Source organism: Schistocerca gregaria, chromosome 1 (assembly GCF_023897955.1).
Source record: "Schistocerca gregaria isolate iqSchGreg1 chromosome 1, iqSchGreg1.2, whole genome shotgun sequence".
NCBI lineage: Eukaryota > Metazoa > Arthropoda > Insecta > Orthoptera > Acrididae > Schistocerca > Schistocerca gregaria.
Window position 1 is genome coordinate 838,347,569 of NC_064920.1, and position 21,282 is coordinate 838,368,850.

Consider the following 21,282-nt stretch of genomic DNA (forward strand, 5'->3'; position numbering starts at 1 on the left):
CAGGAATTCCAAACTGCATCAGGATCCACTGCAAGTACTATGACAGGTAGGCGGGAGGTGACAAAACTTGGATTTCATGGTCGAGCGGCTGTTCATAAGCCACACATCACGCCGGTAAATGCCATACGACGCCCCGCTTGGCGTAAGAAGCGTAAACATTGAACAACTGAACAGTAGAAAAGCGTTGGGTGGAGAGACTATCACGGTACACAATGTAGCGATCCGATGGCAGGGTGTGGGTATGGCGAATGCCTGGTGAACGTCATCTACCAGCGTGCGTAGTGCCAACAGTAAAATTCGGAGGCAGTGGTGTTATGGCGTAGTCGTGTTTTTCATGAAGGGGGCTTGCACCCCTTGTCGTTTCGCTTGGCACTATCATAGCACAGGCCTACATTGATGTTTTAAGCACCTTCTTGCTTCACACTGCTGAAGTGCAATTGGGGGATGGCGATTGTATCTTTCAGTACGATCGAGTACCTGTTCACAATGCACGCCCTGTGACGGAGTGGTTACACGACAATAGCATCCCTGACCTGAATCCTATAGAACACCTTTGGGATGTTTTGGAACGCCGACTTCGTGCCAGGCCTCACCGACCGACATCGATACTTCTCCTCAGTGGAGCACTACGTGAGGAATGGGCTGCCATTCCCCAAGAAAGCTTCTAGCACCTGGTGGAACCTATGCCTGCGAGAGTGGAAGCTGTTATCAAGGCTAAGGGTGGGCCAACACCATATTGAGTTCCAGCATTTCCGATGGAGGGCGCCAAGAACTCGTAAGTCATTTTCAGCCAGGGGTTCGGATACTTTTGATCACATAGTTTATATCCTCATTCTGTTTCGAGACGGTTCACCAGTTCTGGTTTCTAGGGGACTCTAATAATAAATTTATCGTTATGAGATAACGCCCGATGTGTATGCAACACACCTAACGTACAGATAACGCGGGTACGATCTTAAGTGATTAACGCTGCGAGGAAAGCTACCATAGTCTACGGTTACTTATGGTAGTGCACTGTAGCCTACGATAATTTTACAACTCTGCTATGGGGACATGTGCAACCGCAGGTACGCCGACTAACAGTCACTGAGGCAGAGGAAGGGGTAGGGGGGGGGGGGGGGAACAGAAGGATGGTGCATGGTGGAGAGTTATGCTAGGAATAACAATGAAACAACTACACTCATGCTGATAATTTAAGGATAATGCTGATACATGGTGAAACAACGCTCTGGTGTGCGGTTTGCGGGTTTAAATCACCTCGGGGTACGACCATGCAGTGCACCTGACTTGCGGTCGTCGCACGGTGGCGCTGGCAGCGGTCCACATACGCAGAGGTGTGTTGGTGCATGTCAGAGTACGTGTACAGACGTTTCCAGAGGTGCTAATGGTGACTGTGTGTTGAAAATGGCTCAAAGAACACATATCGATGACGTTATGACGGGTAGAATACTAGCGCGATTGGAGGCAGATCGTAACAAGGGCCCTCCGTGTGCCACAAAGTGTGATCTCAAGAATATGGCAACGATTGCAGCAGACAGGAACGTGTCCAGGCGCTACAGTACGGGACGTCCACAGTGTACACCACCACAAGAAGACCGATATCTCACCATCAGTGCCCGCAGATGGCCACGGAGTACTGCAGGTAGCCTTGCTCGGAACATTACGACAGCCACTGGAACAGTTGTCTCCAGAAACACAGTCTACAGACGACTGAACAGACATGGTTTATTCGCCTGGAGACCTGCAAGATGCATTACACTGACCCCTGGTCACAGGAGAGCCCGTAAAGCCTGTTGTCAAGAACGCAGTACATGGTCATTGGAACAGTGGTCCCAGGTTATGTTCACAGATGAGTCCAGTCATAGTCTTAACAATGATCCTCACCGGGTTTTCATTTGGCGTGAATCAGGAACCAGATATCAACCCCTTAAGGTCCTTGAAAGGGACCTGTATGGCGGTCATGGTTTGATGTTTTGGGGTGGGATTGTGATTGGTGCACGTACCCCCATGCAGGTCTTTGACAGTGGAACTGTAACAGGTCAGGTGCATCGGGTCGTCATTTTGCACCAGTATGTCCGCCTTATCAGGGGTGCAGTGGGTCCCACATTCCACCTGATGGGTGATAACGCACGGTCTCATCTAGCTACCATCGTGGAGGAGTACCTTGAAACAGAAGATATCAGGTGAATGGAGTGGTCTGCCTATTCTCCAGACCTAAACCCCATCGAGCACGTCTGGGATGCTCTCGGTCGAGGTATCACTGCACGTCATCAAACCCCTACGACACTTCAGAAGCTCCGACAGGCACTGGTGCCAGAATGGGAGCCTATACTCCAGCAGCTGCTCGACCACCTGATCCAGAGTAGTGGCACCACATTCTGCAATTATCCTTAATTCATGAGCACGAGTGTATTTATTTCCCCAGCCAAGTTGGGACTTGTCAGCCTCCCCGTAGCTACACGAGCAGTGCGGTACTTACCGATGCAGTTGTGTGGCCCGTTGCCGAAGGGCATGTAGGTGAAGGGGTTGATGGTGGACTTGTCGCTGAAGCGCTCGGGGTCGAAGACGTGCGGCTGCGGAAAGTACTGGGGGTCGGTGTGCAGGCCCAGCAGCGACACGTAAACGGGCGTGCCGCGCTCGATGACGCAGCCCGGCCGGCCGGGGACGGCGTAGTCGCGCAGGCACGTGCGGTCCAGGAACGGCAGCGTCGGGTACTTGCGCAGCGTCTCTGCGGGCAGGGAAGCAGGCGGCGCGCCACATCAGCCCTGCTGGCACTCTCGCTAGGGCAGCCCCGCATGTTCTCGGCCTACCGTCCCACACTACCAGGCTGCTGTCACTGTGGCACCGACATCGGGGAACTCCACCGACTACCGACATCTGACGAAGACGGCTGATCTTTTCAACTCAGTACAACAGTATGCGCGCGGTGTCAGTGAAGTCGATCTCATCGCCCGAACGTACAGACTTCAGACGACAACCGGTAAAATTCAGATCAGTTTATTTTCTTCAACCGAATCGGGCGACTTCCCCACAAGCAAGACATGCACAGTGAGAAATTTTTGAGTTCAGTATTAGAAAGGAGGAGTTCGTGGCATCCTGAGGATGGGAAATACGACAACAGGGGTATGTTTCGGAATCTATGAGTAATTCGCTATTTTGTTGCTAAAAATAAGTTCCGACCAACTTAAAAATTTAATAATAAATAGAATGTTACCTTATATTACATTACAAATGTTACTACAAGATGTTTCACTGCATGACAGAATGGCGGTGTACATCCAACATGAATGTCCGGCACATAGCTCGCGAGCGGTAGAAGTGGTATTCAATAGCATATTTCATGACATGTTCTAATGGCTCTGAGCACTATGGGACTTAACATCTATGGTCATCAGTCCCCTAGAACTTGGAACTACTTAAACCTAACTAACCTAAGGACATCACACAACACCCAGTCATCACGAGGCAGAGAAAATCCCTGACCCCGCCGGGAATCGTACCCGGGAACCCGGGTGTGGCAAGCGAGAAAGCTACCGCACGACCACGAGCTGCGGACTCATTTCCATCTTACAATGAAAACAACAGCTACTCAGTCGCGCACTAGATGTTTCTTAGGTAGTTCACCTGTTATAGTAGCTTACACACATTCGTGAATGGTACGATGACGCGATATCACGTGAAGTCCTCTTTTTCCATCTACTTTGTTTTCATGCTTCTTGGAGGTGCGTCAGTTGACATTACGGTGTCTAGTACTGCAGTAACAGGATGCCTTAGTTCACGTTCGCAGAGTACCCATCTGAACGTAGTCTACAATTGAATGATCTCAAAACGTTTTACAGTTAAGGGCGTACCCAGAGAGAGGGAGGAGGAGGAGGGCAGGTGGGCAGGTACCCCCCCCCCTCCTCGCTATAAAAAATAATTAAAATCTTAGCCAGTCGAACTCGCAGACTGCCACGGCACATAGACACATCTGTCAGTTTCGTGCAAATTTGAAGAAAAGTAGAACGTCTTGGAAACTGACATTTAGAAAGTGTGATCTGCGCCAAATTTTGTTCTGTGGATGCCCGAGTAGTTCACAACAGTTTGTTTCTGTCACCATCAAGCCTCCTTACTGCAGTCAAGCCTTGGGTTCCCTCTACAGTTATACACTCTCTCTTCCCCCCCCCCCTCCCTGCTCCCTTCCATCAATTACCAGATGGACAATTCGTTGTGTCCTTCCAACCTATCCCATAGTTTAGTGTTGTGCCACAAATTTCGACCCTGAGCCTCTTCGTTAGTTGTCTGGTCCACACATCTAATCTTCAAAATTTTTCTGTAGCACCACGTTTCAGAAGTTTCTCCTTTTTTGTTGCATGATCTGCTTATCGTCCACGTTTTACTTCTGTACAGTGCTATACTTCAAACTCCTCAGAAAAGAATGCCTAACACTGAAATTTACACGGTCCAGTCACATTAACGTCACTATGTCCGCACCTGGCAACTGAGTGGTCAGTGCGACGGAATGTCATACGTAACGGCCCGGGTTCGATTCCCCGCTGGGTCGGAGATTCTCTCCGTCCAGGGACTTCATGTTGTGTTGTCCTTATCATCATCATTTCATATTTCATCCCCATCGACTCCCAAGTCGCCGTGTGGCGTCAACTAGAAAGACTTGCACCAGGCGAACGTTCTACCCTACGGGAGGCCCTAACCACACGGCATTTTCCAACGTCACTATGTTAGACGTCAACGTGCAATAACTACTCACAGATGGCAGGTGGATGCACTAGCAGTGAAGATGGTCGGGGGGAGGGGTGGGTGCGAACGCGGGAAACAGTGCAATCGTTGTCGAATAGTGGAAACAGGCGATTTCTCTGACGTAAGGGTATGATCATTAGCTTTCGGGTCAAGGTTGGGAGCATTTCCAAAAGACCAAAGTGGTTGAAATGTACGGGGCAATGCAAAACTGCGCTATTCAAAACTGGTGCCGAGGTAACTATGGTTCACCACAGGCCATAGCCGATTAGGTTGAACGACGGCTGCGAAGATGTGTATGGGCAAATACGTGTGAAAACGTTTAGTAACTGACCGCCCAGATCAACCGAGGGGCTGGCAACAATGTCTCCTCAATTACCGTTCTGCGAACGTTGCAGCATATGGGTGCCCACAACAGGCCCACGTTTCATGCACAGGTGCTGACTGCTGTCCATCAGCATGAAGGTTGGAATTTCCTCACCAGTACTGCAGCTACACGTCCAGCGAGAGACGAGAAGTGGCCTTTTTAGATGAATCAGATCTTATGCTCCATCGGACAGAAATCAAACACCCAGCAACAATCGTCGAAAGGGTCGAGGGCAGAACATACAGCCTGTAGGGTATGTAGCCTGGGAAACGTTTTGTGGCATTCCCTGGGTGATCTCGTCATTCTGGAAGGAACAGTGGATCACCATAAGTATGCCGGATCACCATAAGTATGCATCTATCCTTGTGGAACATGTCCATTTCTACATGTAGTTTGTTCTTCCTCGACACAATGGCATCTACCAGCAGAACAATGCAACGTGTCACACAGCTCGCAGTGTACGTGTGTGGTTCGAAGAGCACCAGAATGAGTTTACCGTGCTCTACTGGTCACGAAATTCCTCGGATTTAGACCCAATCGAGAAACTGGGAGCCTACCTTGATCGTGCTGTTTGCAACATGGATCCTCGACTGAGAAACCTAGCGTAACTGGCCTCGCAACTGGACATCCCTATCAAAACCTTCCAGAACCTCATTGACTTGCTTCTTGTACATCTTGCCGCGGTCGGCACTGCAAAGGATTGATATTCAGGCTATTAATGTGATTGGACAATGTATATTCGATTTTAGCAAATTTCTCTTTTTCATAAAGGCTTATCTTGCTATTGTCAATCTGCATTTTATACTCCGTCTACTTAGGCCAACGTCAGTTATTTTGCCGGCGAAACAGCATAACTTGTCTGCTACTTTTAGTGTCTCTGAAATTACCATAGCATCTCGTGATTTAACTCGACAGAACTCTATTACCATTTCGCTGTTGTTCATACTCATCTTGTAATGTCTTTTGAAGACTAGTTCGTGTTTTATTGCGTCCATATGGCTCCAGTATTTTCCGAGCGTTGGAACTTTAATAGTGGCAACTATTTATTTACAGCTCCTACAAAATAGATACGTATTTCAAAGTTTTACTAACTTTCAAAGTAGTCACCAGCTTTGTGTATAGTCCGTTGCCAGTTGTGTTGACAAATCGACCGGCGCGGTCTGTTGCCCGACGAATTTGTAGCACTTCTGAAGCGAATGCCGCGAAGTCCTTCCTTCAGTTTAGAAATCGAGTTGAACTTACGAGGGCTTAAGTCAGGGGAGTGCAGCAGGTGGTATAGCACTTAGCAGACCCAACAGTCAAACAAATCAGTAACAAAATGGTTCAAATGGCTCTAAGCACTATAGGACTTAACATCTGAGGTCATCAGTCCCCTGGATTTAGAACTACTTAAACCTAACTAACCTAAGGACATCATACACATTCATGCCCGAGGCAGGATTCGAACCTGCGAGCGTAGAATCAGTAACAGTCTGCACTGTACGTGCTTGAACATTGTCCTATAAAATGATGGCCAGGTCCTGCAGAAAGTGTCATGACTTCTGTCTCTATGCTGTTCATCTTTGAAACACAACCTACGACCACTTTAGAAAAATGGTTCAAATGGCTCTCAGCACTATGGGACTTAACTTCTGAGGTCATCAGTCCCCTAGAAGTTAGAACTACTTAAACCTAACTAACCTAAGGACATCACACACATCCATACCCGAGGCAGCATTTGAACCTGCGACAGTAGCGGTCGCGCGGTTCCAGACTGTAGCGCCTAGAACCGCTCGGCCACCCTGGCCGGCCGACCAGCTTAGAGACAGAAGTGATGAAACTTTCTGCAGGACCTGACCATCATTTTGCAGGACAATGCTCAAGCACGTACAGTGCAAGCTGTTACTGATTTGATTGACTGATGGAGCTGCTAACTGCTATATCTCCTTACTGCACTCCTCTGACTTAAGCCCTCATGAGTTCAACTCGATTTCTAAACACTTCACGGCATTCTCTTCGGAAATGCTACAAATTCGTCGGACAGTAGAGCGCGTCGCTCGAACTGTCAACACAACTGGCACTGCTAAGAGTATCCTACGACTTCCTCATCGCTGGCAATGGACTGCACACAAAGCTGGTGACTACTTTGAAAGTCAGTAAAACTTTGAACACGTATCTATTTTGTACGAGCTGTTTATTAATAGTTGCCACTGTTAAAGTTCCAACCCTCGCAGAATTGACAACATTTTCTGTGTCGACTGTTGTTAGATGTTTTTATTTACGATTGCGATTCGGCCTTTTGTGCCATTGTATAGTGACAGATCACTATGAAGTGCACCAATGCACAATCGTTTCTTTTAAGATGTGTCGTGTTCCGTAATGCTGCCAAGTGCAGTTACGACTCAGTGTGACAGCTTACAAGGTACGAGAGTGCGCAGTGGGCGACTCACCGGAGATGACCATGTCGAGATAGCGCATGTCGTGGACCATGTTGTAGGAGAAGCGGCCGCCGGCGCGCTGCAGGTGGTCTCGGATCTCGCTGCGCAGGCGCGTCTGCAAGTCCGGCTGCAACGCCAGCTCGTACAGGCAGAACGTCATCGTCGACGACGACGTCTCGAAGCCCGCCACGAAGAAGATGGCCGCCTGCGCCAGCAGGTCGTCACCCGAGAAATCTGCACACGCCACGCCAACAGAACCTGCTCAAGCTGCGCCCAGAACTTAGAGCTAAGTGCACACCTGAGAGTTTTCACTGTCAGAGAGCTTCTGCTAGTATATGCGCGTCGCGTAAACAGCGCCGAAAGTCAGCTCGCCGCCAGTGTCCTAGAATAGGCCAACATCTCAGATAGTGGCTCTCCGCGAGTTTAGACCTCTCATGTAGATCTCTAAGAGCTGTACACATTCTCCGTCAAGCTTACCAATTGCTACCTCCGCCGCTACCGTTTAAATAGCTCAATCTGTCGCGACGGCGACACAAGAGTACATTCGCACTGAAGCACAGTGGTTAAGGCAGCCCAACTTGGGTTTCCGCAAGCGTGGCGAGCTTGACGGGACCCGTTCAGCTTGCTGCGTCTTGCGTCTGCCAGGGGCTGTGCTATCAATCGTACGCGGAGGCGTGCCCGGAGGAACATTGCATCGCACTTCTGAACAACACTGGCACACCAGGCAAGCAGCTTTCACTTAAAATGATCCCCTGTACGCGAATATGGATAATGAATGTACGAGTGAAGGTTGTTATGACTGATGGCATGGGGAAATTTGGGTCTGGCCTTGGGTCGTCCTACTGCTATGGCGACCGTTCGTGAAAACCTGAAATCCGAGCTCCAGTCCCCGCCCAGCACAAATTTTCACTTTTCATGTTGAATGTTAACCGAGGTCCTCTAAAGGACGGAGAGGCTCCGTCCCGGCCGCAGCCGCAGTGGTCCACAACCCCACGACGACTACCGTAGTCCACTTCACCCCTCCGTCACGCCGCACCCCCAGGGTTATTGTGCGGTTCGGCCCCCAGTTGCCCCCCCCCCCCCCCCCTCCCAGGGAACGTCTCACACCAGACGAGTGTAACCCATATGTTTGCGTGGTAGAGTAATGGTGGTGTACGCGTACGTGGAGATCTTGTCAGCGTATCAATCGCCGACGTAGTGTAGCTGAGGCGGAATAAGGGGAATCAGCCCGCATTCGCCGAAACAGATGGAAAACTGCCTAAAAACCATCCACTGACTGGCCGGCTCACCGGACCTCGATCCAAGTCCGCCGGTCGGATTCGTGCCGGGGACCAGGCGCTCCTTCCCAATCCGGAAAGCCGTGCGTTAGAATGCACGGCTAACCAGGCGGGCTAAGAATGACCTTAATGTTTTAGTGACATGGGTGAAATAATTTTTATCTTATTTGAAGAGCTATTGTAAATTTGTATCGCCCCATTTGTAATGGAATTTTTATAAGCCGATGTCCTTATTGAGTGGACAGGGTACTTCCCTTTTTGCCTTAAAACATGTTCAGTTCTTATTTTTGTATACTACAGACAGAACAACATGACTAGCATATGGACAATGGAGGACATATACCTAACGTATAAATTTTATGCGCGCACATTTCGTAAACAGTGTGATTTATGAACTAGAAACATCCCACAACTGCTGCTGGAGCGCGATATGATCGCGTATACCACCCTGGAGCACACGTTACACTTAAGTCGCATCGTTTCTGAGCGTGCAGCACTACGTTGAAGTCGGCTGCTCAACGTTGACGTTTGCAAGCAAGGTCCGAGTGCCGACGGCTAAAGGTGTGTGAAATCTTATGGGACTTAACTGCTAAGGTGATCAGTCGCTAAGCTTACACACTACTTAACCTAAATTATCCTAAGGACAAACACACACACACCCATGCCCGAGGAAGGACTCGAACCTCCGCCGGGACCAGCCGCACAGTCCGAGACTGCAGCGCCTCAGACCGCTCGGCTAATCCCGCGTGGCTCGACGGCTTAGGACGGGGCGTTCGGTACGTACCGAACTTCGTCCTGAGGACGTCTTCGTCCGCGTCGCTGACGGGCAGCGCGAGTGCAGCGTCGCCGTCGTCCGCGCCGTCTGCGGCGTCGTCGGCGTCGCGCTGTATGGAGCCCTGGTTCTTGAGCTGGATCAGGTGGTCGATGAGGTCGTTGCGCAGCGGCGCGCCCGCCGCCGTGCCCTTCTCGCGGGCCGTCAGCGTCTCCCAGAAGACGCGCCGCAGGAACTCGTTGGTCTCCTTCTGCAGGTACACGCAGCGCAGCAGGCGCGACAGGTACGGCGTGAAGAAGAACACCAGCACCTGACGAGCACGACGCTGTCACTGCACGGCGGCAACACCTCATTTCATATTATTCATTACCAGAGTTATAAAGATTGTCAGCGCTTCCACGTTCAAAAAGCAGTGACAGAATCTCTAACAGAAGATCTGCATCCAAATAAAATTATTTGGGCCCCAACAAACGCCTCGCAGGAAGCCCACGCCTTCCTCACAATGATGTGCCAAAAGTCGTGGGATAACGATATGCACAAATACAGATGGCGGTAGCATCGCGTACACAAGGCATAAAAGGGGCAGAGCACTGGCGTAGCTGTCATTTCCACCCTCCCCCCTCGGCACGGCCTGGCTGTGTACTTGGCCCTCATCCGGCCGGTACTCGAGTACGCCGCCGTAGTGTGGGGGAATGCAGCCCCGTCGCACGTTGCGATGCTCCAGCGCGTCCAGAATCGGGCGCTGAGACTCGCTCTCCACAAGCCGCCTCGTTACTCCACGAGGCTCCTTCATGAGGAAGCAGGCGTCCCGCTGCTGCGGGATCGCTTCAGGCAGTCCGCCGGGTGTTCTATGCCTCTGCCGAACACTCTGGCAGTCGTCTTATACGCGGACTGGGACACCAAGTCCACCGCAGGCCGACCACGCGTTGGCCTGATCTGCTGCGGGAGTAGTTTCTTCCGCAGCCACTATGACGCTTTTAACGAAGCGTCCGCCCTCACGCGGCCGCTCACATAGGCCAATCCTAACCGTGAGGCCAAAAAAAGTTCTTGAGGTCCACACAGGAACAGCAACTTCGCTGCTTTGCCTGTCTCACACCTGGTAGATGTAACCAGAGATTTGCTATGCAGTGCAGTGCAGGAGCTGTCATTCGTTCTCAGGTGATTCATGTGAAAAGGTGCCCGACGTGATTATGGCCACACGACGGTAAGTAACAGACTTTCAGCGCGGAATGGTAGTTGGAGGTAGACGCATGGGATGTTCCATTTCGGAAATCGTTACGAAGTTCAATATTCCGAGATCCACAGCGTCAAGAGTGTGCCGAAAATATCGAATATCTGGCGTTACCTCTCACCACGGACAACGCAGTGGCCGATAGCCTTCACTTAACGACCGAGAGCAGCGACGTTTGCGTACAGTTGTCAGTACTGACAGACAAGCAACACTGTCTGAAATAACCGCACAAATCAATGAGGAACGTACCACGAATGTACCCATTACGACAGTGCGGCGAAATTTGGTGCCAATGGGCTATACTACCAGACGACCGACGCGAGTGCCTTTGCTAACAGCACGACATCGCCTGCAGGGCCTCTCCTGGACTCGTGATCACGTAAAAATGCGATACTGACCGAGCAAAATAAAATAAAATTGATTTTTCAGTCTGAGACATTTCCAATTTGAGACACAAAGTTAAGACTCCCCTGTACAATAACCTGACCAAACGGCATCTATGTGTTGGACTGCCTGAGTACAGGCAAAGTCAGATAAATGTAAGAAATAAACAAGAAAATAATCCTTTACACGTTCATAGTTGGGCAAGTTGAAGAAACAGTGTGTTATAAAAGCAACAAGAAATTTACAAGTGCATGGAGAAAGTTGCACAAGGCATGAGAAAAATAACAATTATGCTCTAAGGGCACTTAATAAGTCCTAGTACTTTACCGGAACAAATTTTTAATACAATTTTTCTAAGATCTAGAACAAACAAGAAGTAGGTCTGAAAAACGAAAATGAACAAAACATGGAACCAAATAATAGAATATCAGTCAGCTCCAAGAATATCCAGAAAGAATAGCACGGAAATGAACTGAGGAGAGGAGAAGAGAAAGGTTACGAGGCAACAAATCCTCTAATACTAGTATCACAATAAGTACTGACAGGGGGTTACATTATGTGGCTCCAATATAACGCAAAACTGGCGAAAATTATGTCTCTGTAAGACGTTCGTTTCAAATCATTAGTTAATATCAGGCAATGGTGTACATGAGGTTCATGACTTATACCGTTTGTGTTCGCCTGGAATTTCGAGTAAACGAACGGAAACCTTTTTACTGTGATTGTATGAGGAAACAGTCCTGTACCCTACGTATTAGAGAAATGGCTCTGAGTACTATGGGACTTAACATCTGAGGTCATCAGTCCCCTAGACTTAGAACTACTTAAACCTAACTAATCTAAGGACATCACACACATCCATTCCCGAGGCAGGATTCGAACCATAGACCGTAGCAGTCGCGCGGTTCCGGACTGAAGCGCCTAGAACCGCTCGGCCACATCGAGCGGCTACTTATTAAGGGTTGTACACATTTTTGCGACAGCGCTCAACGCCGAAAGGTACGTACACAGAAAGCTGGTGGAGTAAGAATTCGTTTCTTGGCTCAACAAAGGGAGTTTCTGATTACCAAATCGCTACGCAGTGTGTCATGTAGCCAGGGGTGTGGCAGTGTTGATGGTGATCCACATGTCAGGTGAATGGTAAGCTTGGCAGTTTCTACGGTGGATATCGTGAGGAGCAGAGTATATGTGGGCACTAGCTTTCGACTCGTCGATTCTTCTCTCATAATAAAAACAATGGAAGGGTGGTACGGCATTGTTGGAGACCCAAACGGGTTCAGCCACGTAATAGGGAAGGTCTTTTTTCCAGCGCACCATGGCCCTATCTACATCAGTAATCAATAAACCGCAAACTAAATTATGGTGAATGGCATCATCGCGCAGTGAATGAATGCATTGACTGTGTATTACCTCTGGGGGAATTTAGAAACGGCTAGAATCTCTTTGGATTTTCTGCTACGTTTCGAGACAGAGTTTCTTTGTGGAAACCGCAAATCGCTACAGTCCTCTGCTGTCGCTAACTTCTTATAGAAAACCGCATCATCTGCAAATACCCACATCGAACTTCCACCGTTATCCACTAGGTCAGTTGCATACATTGTAATCAGTAACCATCGTAGCACACTTTCTTGGGGTACTTCTGAAATAACTTTATATTCAGATGGTTCAAATTGCTCTGAGCGCTATTGGACTTAACATCTGAGGTCATCAGTCCCCTAGATTTAAACTACTTAAACCTAGCTAACCTGAGGACATCACTCACATCCATGCCCGAGGCAGGATTCGAACCTGCGACCGTAGCAGCAGCGCGGTTCCGGACTGAAGCGCCTAGTACCGCTGGGCCACTGGGCCATCTTGCCGCTAAATCTGAGGGGCGGCGCGATGCTGAGTTTCCCTTGTAACTAACAATATTTTCCTGCCTTTCTTAACATTCCTCGTAACACCGGTTGTCAAAAATGCTGTCACAGCTTTATGTCCCCTGATGCCCTCCTCCGTGTTAGCTGAGTTCAGGTTCTTTTGTTGGTGGACTGTAGTAAACGAACGGCAAACCGGCGTCCTCAACAGCTTGACTATGACATAGTCTCCTGGTGGATATGACACCATTCCGCGATAGAAGGGATTTGCCAATTACACGCAGCGGAGGTTCGTGCCACGTACCATTACGCTGCTGCGGAATCTCTGCTGACAATGGCATATTAAAATTTTACTACGAGGCGTGTTTTTTAAGCAAGTACCGGTTTGAAATTTAATAAAGACGCGCTAAGATATCTTAATAATTTTATTTTTACATGAAATCCTGTGTCTTAATCTACGCACTGACGCCATTACAGTCTGATTCTTCCTTGTATACGTTGTGTACTGAGTGTTTGAGATCCCTCCGATAATCGTGAGTCCCGCCGACTGTGAAGTACAGGCTGTTATAAGATTTCTTAGTACTGAAGGCCTAAAAGCGATCGATATTCATCGTGAGATCTGTGCAGCTTACGGAGAAAACATTATGAGTGATGGAATGGTAAGAAAGTGGGTGAGAGTATTTAAAGATGGCCGCACAAATGTGCACGATGAACAAAGGAGTGGGCGTCCTTCGGTTGTTAATGAAACTTCGCTGCAGAAAGTGGACAATAAGGTGAGAGAAAACAGACGCTTTACGATTTCCTCCTTGCGGGATGACTCCTAATTTTTTTCGTAGTGGTTTGTATGGCATTGTGACCGAGCACTTGAATTACCGAAAATTGTGCGCACGTTGGGTACTGAAAATGTTGACGGATGTGCACAAAACCAAACATTTAGACAGTGCATTGACTTTCCTTGAGCGGTACCACAGCGACGGTGATGATTTCTTAAGCCAAACTGTTGCACGCGATGAAACATGGGTGGCCTACGTCACACCAGAATCAAAGCAACAGTCCATGGAAGTTGAACAAGGGCATCGTTTTGCTGCAACACAATGCCCGTTCGCATGTGGCGAATCAGACCGAAGATCTCATCACATCTTTTCGATGGGAAACTCTGGATCATCCTCCGTACATCCTCGATCTTGCACCCAGTGACTACCATCTGTTCCTGCACTTGAAGAAACACCTGGGCGGTCAGCGTCTTCAAGACGATGACGAAGTCAAAACAGTGGTGATGCAGTGTTTAACAAGTCAGGCGGCAGACTTCTATGAGGAGGGTATTAAAAAAACTGGTGCAGCCTTATGACAAGCGCCTAAATATTGACGGGAATTATGTAGAAAATAGATTAAGGTACAGGCTTCCATGTAAAAATAAAATTTTTGAGTTAATATCTTAGCACGTCTTTTTTTAAATTTCAAAACGGTACTTACTTAAAAAAAAACACGCCTCGTATGTTGTGTGCGTTAGGACGTAATCATGACATTTGTTCAGCTTCAGTAAAGTAATCTGCTTTGAACATTACCTGGCCGAGACATGTCCACACACCTGGAACCTTCATGGCGACGCCATGTTTGTGAAACCATCTAAGATATAGTATATGTAGTTAGTAGCATGTGCATTCCGTATTTACAGAGAAAAAATTGAGTGTTCCGTGAAACCTCCGAGAAGCTGACTGCTGTAACTAGTTGTTTCGACGGTTGCCAAAATATTTCAGGGAAATGATTAAAACAGTTTGGCTGTGAATGTTTTGTGATCTTGGTTGTGGATGTTTAATGATTTCTTGCTCAGTGTGCAAAGAGAAATCCACAGTCGCAAGTATATCAGTAATTCCTGTGCTCTGTATCCTCCAATTTGAAGTAGTTGTCACAATTTCGACACAGACGCTGTCATAAAGTCAAAAAAGGGAAAACACCCTGACTCGACGATGTCCACACAGAAGTCCTGCAGTAAGTAGCACCTCAGGTGGTGCCCTACGTGACGATACTCTACGCCCCGTTTTGATGCCCTTCATGGCAAGCCATCCTGAGCTCACATTTTAGCAAGATACTGCCCACCCGCCGGTACACGGCTAGATTTTATACTGCTTGTCTTCGTACTTGAGAAACTTTACCTCGGCTAGCAACGTTGCCGGATCTCTCCCCATTTGAGAATGTTTGGAGCTTTATGGACAGAGCCCTGCAGGCAGCTCGGGAGTTTGACGATGTGAGGCGCCAGTTGGACAGAATATGGCACGGTAGCCCTTAGCAGGACTCTTATCAATCAGTGCCAAGCGGAATAGCTACTTGCATAAGGGCCACAAGTGGACTAACGCATTATTGACTAGCTCAATATGCGAAGCTCTTTCTCTTGAATAAATCATCCAATTTTTTTGAAATTATAATCATTTGTTTGTCTGCGTATGTACATCACATCTGCCGATGTCCATCTCATTCGGATAATTCCTTCATGGTGCTTCTTTTTCTTACAGTGTATTTTCCCATTTTCTGTTCTACTGTTATCAAAATCAGTAGCGTGAATAATATTTCCTTTCAAAAGTAATATTAAAATACATTTAAGCAAAAGTTCCTCAATTTTTGTGGCCTGCAGTCCAGACAGAGATTGAGAGACTGGTTTGATGTAGCTCTCCATACTCCTCTATCATAAAAAATGGCTCTGAATACTATGGGATTTAACTTCTGAGGTCATCAGTCCCCTAGAACCTACAACTCTCGTACTTAAACCTAACTAACCTAAGGACATCACACACATCCATGCCCGAGGCAGGATTCGAACCTGCAACCGTAGCGGTCGCGCGTTTCCAGAATGTAGCGCCTAGAACCGCTCGGCCACTTCGGCCTGCCCTCTATTATATATATATATATATATATATATATATTAGCAGATCTATTAAGATTCACTTATATATATTAGCAGATATATTAAGATTCACTTTCGCACATTGAAGATATATTGTATATTGGAACTGTGACTAAATGTCATGTGTGTATGTCTTGTTGTTTTTGTTCAAAATGTTCATATGTGTGTGAAATCTTATGGAACTTAACTGCTAAAGTCATCAGTCCCTAAGTTTACACACTACTTAACCTAAATTATCCTAAGGACAAACACACACACACACACACACACACACACACACACCATGCCCGAGGCAGGACTCGAACGTCCACTGGGACCAGCCACACAGTCCATGACTGCAGCGCCCCTGACCGATCGGCAATCCCGCGCGGCTGTTGTTATTGAAACTAGGGTTGGGCATTTGTGTCTTATTAACAGAATATACAAGACAGCGAGCTATGAAGTTCTTGCATTTAGTAAATAAAAGGTGAGATTTCAGGTAATCACAAAATTTGCGCTGTAAATCCGGGCTGTATATGCTACATACATAATTCCGTAAAATCCTGAACATGGTAAAAAGACGCTCTAAGCCAAAAAGTGACGTACCGGGAAGAGATTATCCGTAAGGGACGGAAATCAGTAGATGCGGTGTACATGTACGGACAAAGAAATGATTATTCTTTGTCCCGCATTGTGCGCAGGGTCGGCGGGGTTAAGTACGGAGTTGGCGTGGTTAATTTTAAGGGGTGGCCAGATGCCGTTCCTGCTGCCACCCCATACCCCCCGGGACGGAATTAGTGTACCCCAGTTGTCTGCATGCAGTGTAAATCGTGGAATAGTGTGAATGTGTTTCAAATGTCTGCGATTCGTATAACTGAGACGGGACGTGGGGGCAAGCCCGGTATTCACCTATTAGGATGTGGAAAACCGCCAAAAGACCACATCCAGGCTGGCCGGCACACCGGCCGTCGCCGTTAATCCGCCGGGCGGATTCGATCTGGGGCCGGAGCGACTCCCTAGTCCAGGAAGCAGAGCGTTAGCGCTCTCGGCTACCCTGGCGGGTCGCACAAAGAAATGATTATAATGTCAGAAAAATTGGATGACTTATCCAAGATAAAGAGCTTCACAAATTGAACAACTGAAGCACTTCCAGACACGTCTCCGACCTGGAATATCATAGACTGGAGTAAAATCATCTACGGTGATGAGCTCCGTTTCGACCTGAGCCGCGATCACCAGCGAAGACACGTCTCCAGGCGGCTTGGACGGCCGTGGGATAGCAACCTGACGCCGCCCGCCATAGTGGTGATGGTCTGAGGAGCCACTTTTTTTCACAGCAGGACGTTTTGGTTGTCATCCACTGAACCCTTACAGCACACTGGTACGCCGACGATAATATACGCCCCATTTTGTTGCCCTTCATGGCATGGGCTTACCTTTCAGCAATGATCCCCCCCCCCTCCTCTCACCCCACACACGCAGGTAGAATTTCTCTGCTTGTCTTAGTGTTTGCTAAATCCTAGCTTGGGAAACGAAGTCGTCGGATCTCTTCCCAGTTGAGAACGTTTGGAGCATTATGGGCAAGGCCCTCCAACCAGCTCGAGATTTTGACGATGCAACGCGCCGACTGGACAGAATTTGGCACGGTATCCCTCGGGAGGACATCCAACAACTCCATGAATCAATGCCAGTCCGAATAAGTGCTTGCATAAGAGCCAGAAGTTGACAAACACGTTATTGCCTCGCTCAATGTGTCAAGCTCTATCTCTTGAATAAATCATCGAATTTTTCTTAAATTGTAATCATACGTTTGTCTGTACTTGTACATGGTTAATTGCTTCGTGGTGCGTCCTTTTTTTGTTTTAGATTGTAGATGACATCGTTGGACACGTAAGGATCTACTTCTACATCTACATGGATACTCTGCAAGTCACACTTAAGTGCCTTGAGAACGAGGATAGCCATAGGGTACCATGATGCGTGGGAAAGGGCTATTTCTTGATGGAACACTTCTGAAGATGACTAAGTTGCCTGGAAATTTACAACGCAGTCTGTGTAACTTGGGGGATAACTGGAGGAGATTCGAAATCGTAGGAGAGGGCATGCCACTGCATGACCCCAAATGATCTGGGAGTGTGCAGCCTGTAATATCTTCATATTTACAGTTAACATGCATGTGCAGTCGAAATGTAAGCGCGTCTTTGTTACTGAACAATGCTCGACCCGGAAACGCAAGTGCTCATGCCAGTCGTTTTTGGGGTGTTACTGGGATGCGACAGAAAGAATGCAGAGAGAAAATAATTTATATTGGAACGTGAGAGGATGCTACACTTATTAATGACACGTCATTTCTCTGGATGGAATAGAGCGCGACCCGAGACTCACATTTGCTTGAGGTCGGAAGCCAGTTGTATTCCAGACTCTTCCTATTACTCGTACGTCCAATATCCACAATGCTTCCATTGTTACAACCGTAATGACCCAAACGTCGGTCAGTTCACCGAATGAGCAGCCTGTCATCCTGACGTGTCTTGTCTCAAACTGTGTGTTGGTAAGGTAGCTCTAAAATCTGCCTCTGGACAACTACATTACTACGACATGACTCTCCGTCACTCATTTTGGAGTATACATCGAATATATTGAAACGTCTCTGTGACGTCGTTTCATAAGACGCTTGTCGAATTCGGTACAACTTATTCACTTTACTACCTGATCTTGGCTCAATTCATGAACTCTTCCAAAAAGACTGAGCACTCAGATAAGACCTATTGAATATTATATGTGTGTTTTAATGTGGGGTTTCGGTTTTGTTTCGTGGGAAACGCTGAGTTGGTCACCGTCTGATGGGAGCAGACGATGTTGCTTCTCGTTCGAAAGAGAGCACAGGATGACCAACTTAGTTTCCAAAACCTGAACATAGAGGTTTACCCATCTTAGTCGAAGGCTGTTTTTGTGTGTGAGGTTGGTGACGGAGGGCTACCCCTCTGGTAGCTTCCACTGCACGGGGAGCTAGGTAATCTCGAAAGGGAAAGCGGCACCCTTCGGCGAACGCTTGGTGAGTACGGATCCTAGCTCTTAAGGGGGGTTTCAGGTGACAGGAATCAGTTTGAGTTACGACTACATTATGTTTAATTGTTGAAATACTTAAGAAATTAAGCTTAACTGAGGCGTGTGAAGCGAGTTATTTTTCCGAATGTGCCATAATTTTATTGCTTTAAATAGGCGATTTTTGGGTGTTAGAGTTAAAAGTGTGGAAGTTACTTTGTTCATTTTGAACAACGAGGAAGTTGAATTTCAAACGGTTAATCTGATTAGGGAAAGCTGGTCAGGATCACTTCAACCGTACGTGAGTGCAATACTGTGTCGAAAGGAGTATGATTTTTAATTATTTTAATCTCATATTCGCGGAAGTTGCTTTTGTCTTTGGGTGTCGATTTTGTGCCACATGTTTGGTAATCAATGACCCTTCTGGTCCACCACGGCACCGCAATAGGCTCTATTTTAACAGTTTTCTTGTTTAATGAGCTATAATTTCTGCAAGAATATCTGTTCTTTTGTGCGCTTTCTACAAAGTAGCACAACAATTTGATTCGGAATGCACCATGTGCTCTAGTTCGGCCGTTTGCAAGCAGTAGATGCAGTTATTATGTTGAATAATTATCGCACAACCTCGTGCATTGGTTAAACCTATGTCCAGAATAGTGCAAGCGTAGAATCGTAATGCGAATCTCACTGAGATATTTTTCTGGTATGAATGCAAAGGAGATAATAGTATCATTGTCTCCCACCCCCGTTTCCTGTGTTTCTTCTTGCTGTAGTTAAATTGTGCTCTGTTACATTCACACGTAATTCTTACTTAAATATTTATAGTCAGGTACCAGTTATGTGTAGTTAGGATGTGCAACCAAATACTTAAATACAATAAATAATCGACGTGAAAGATAAATTCTGTGGTGTCGATCTTACCCACTTACTCCGATTTCCAGTCCTGAATTAATCAAGTTGCTTCATGCACGACATGGAGTGCTATTTATATGGCTACTTAAAGAAATCTGCATACTTGTAATTAAATTATTAAAGTAATTAAACCAATAATTTTCCAGCTCCGTTTTTTTCTAAATGATTAGGAAGGGCTTTGGCTGGTGGTGACCCTGAATTTCTGAATTTTTATCATTATTTGTGAGAGAGAAGCAGCTAGAAATGCGAGAAACGTATATGGCTCGATGAGTTACGTCGTAAGGATAGTAATACGTTACAATATTTTAACACAAACAATCATCACCTAACTCTTTCAATGCCTTCTTAATGTTTTCTATTTGACAGGGTCTGCAAGTTTATAAAGACGACGTCCGACCACAGGATACAGAGCTGCAAGGTGAAGTCTTCCGTGTAGAACGGAGACGACTTGTTTGCTGCCTGACAACCAGGCGTTTAGCTAATCAAACGCATCTGACAGGCCATGGCTAGGCAGTTGTCACGGCGGTGTCATGTTGCAGTGAAGTAACTGACTAGCAGACTACACTCTCTCATCCGAAGACATCACGTTTGCTTGATTTTGTTCTTGCTTTTCTTTGTGCAGTTTGCACTGGGAAACGTTTTTCCAAGCGGAACGGGCGATAAGAGAAGAGTATTTAAGTCTTCATTCATTGCACTCCAGCAACAGCTGAATAATAACACATAAAATTAATTATGTCCTCTGAAGTGAATGAAAGGATCGGTGAGAATGAAATCAATGAAGGTACGGTGACATAAAATATTGATTTCAGTGCAAACTATTCATATATGCTGCGATTGAAATGCTATCAAGCTATAGTGTCAACTGAAAATTTGTACCAGGGCGGAACCCAACCTATGATTTGCCCATCCCGATAAGCGCGAAATACGGGTTTAGAGTCCTGGTCTGGAGCAAATTTCCAATAATCACTACAGGTTAAAAAAACAGAAATTAATTTGAGTTCGAAATCTGTTGTAACTCAAAACAGAAAAGGAAATACACAGAAACAAAAGCCTTGAGACATACCTCGAGCGACCTGTGAATGCCGTATTCGAATGTCTTCTTGCCGAGCTCGCGGAACTCTGCGTCCGGGTTGGCCACCGAGTTGCTGGATATGCCGAAAGCGCAGCTGTTGATGACGTCCGTAGTGCAACGGGCTGTCACCTGCAACGTTGTTAAGTGCCACACTCAGACTGTACACTTTTAACACAATTTTTTGTCTTTAGTGTCAAAGTCATAAATCGCTAAAATATTTACGAATCATTACATTTAGCGTGCCAACGGGCTTGTCGCAGTGTTAACACCGGTTCCCGTCAGATCACCGACGTTTACGCTTGGTATTTGGCTAGCACTTGGATGGGTGACCGTTTGGACC

General features: G+C 47.1%; 1 protein-coding gene across 1 annotated transcript in view; it reads right to left on the bottom strand.

Annotated features, from left to right (window-relative positions):
- Positions 1-21,282, bottom strand: part of LOC126272319 (cytochrome P450 6k1-like) — a 151,628-nt gene that overhangs the window by 29,628 nt on the left and 100,718 nt on the right. Inside the window, exons 5-8 of the mRNA XM_049975105.1 lie at positions 20,934-21,071; positions 9,580-9,877; positions 7,531-7,752; positions 2,480-2,728 (exon numbers count right to left, since the gene is read on the bottom strand). Coding sequence (XP_049831062.1) covers positions 2,480-2,728; positions 7,531-7,752; positions 9,580-9,877; positions 20,934-21,071 — 907 coding nt within the window. The remainder of the gene's footprint in view (positions 1-2,479; positions 2,729-7,530; positions 7,753-9,579; positions 9,878-20,933; positions 21,072-21,282) is intronic.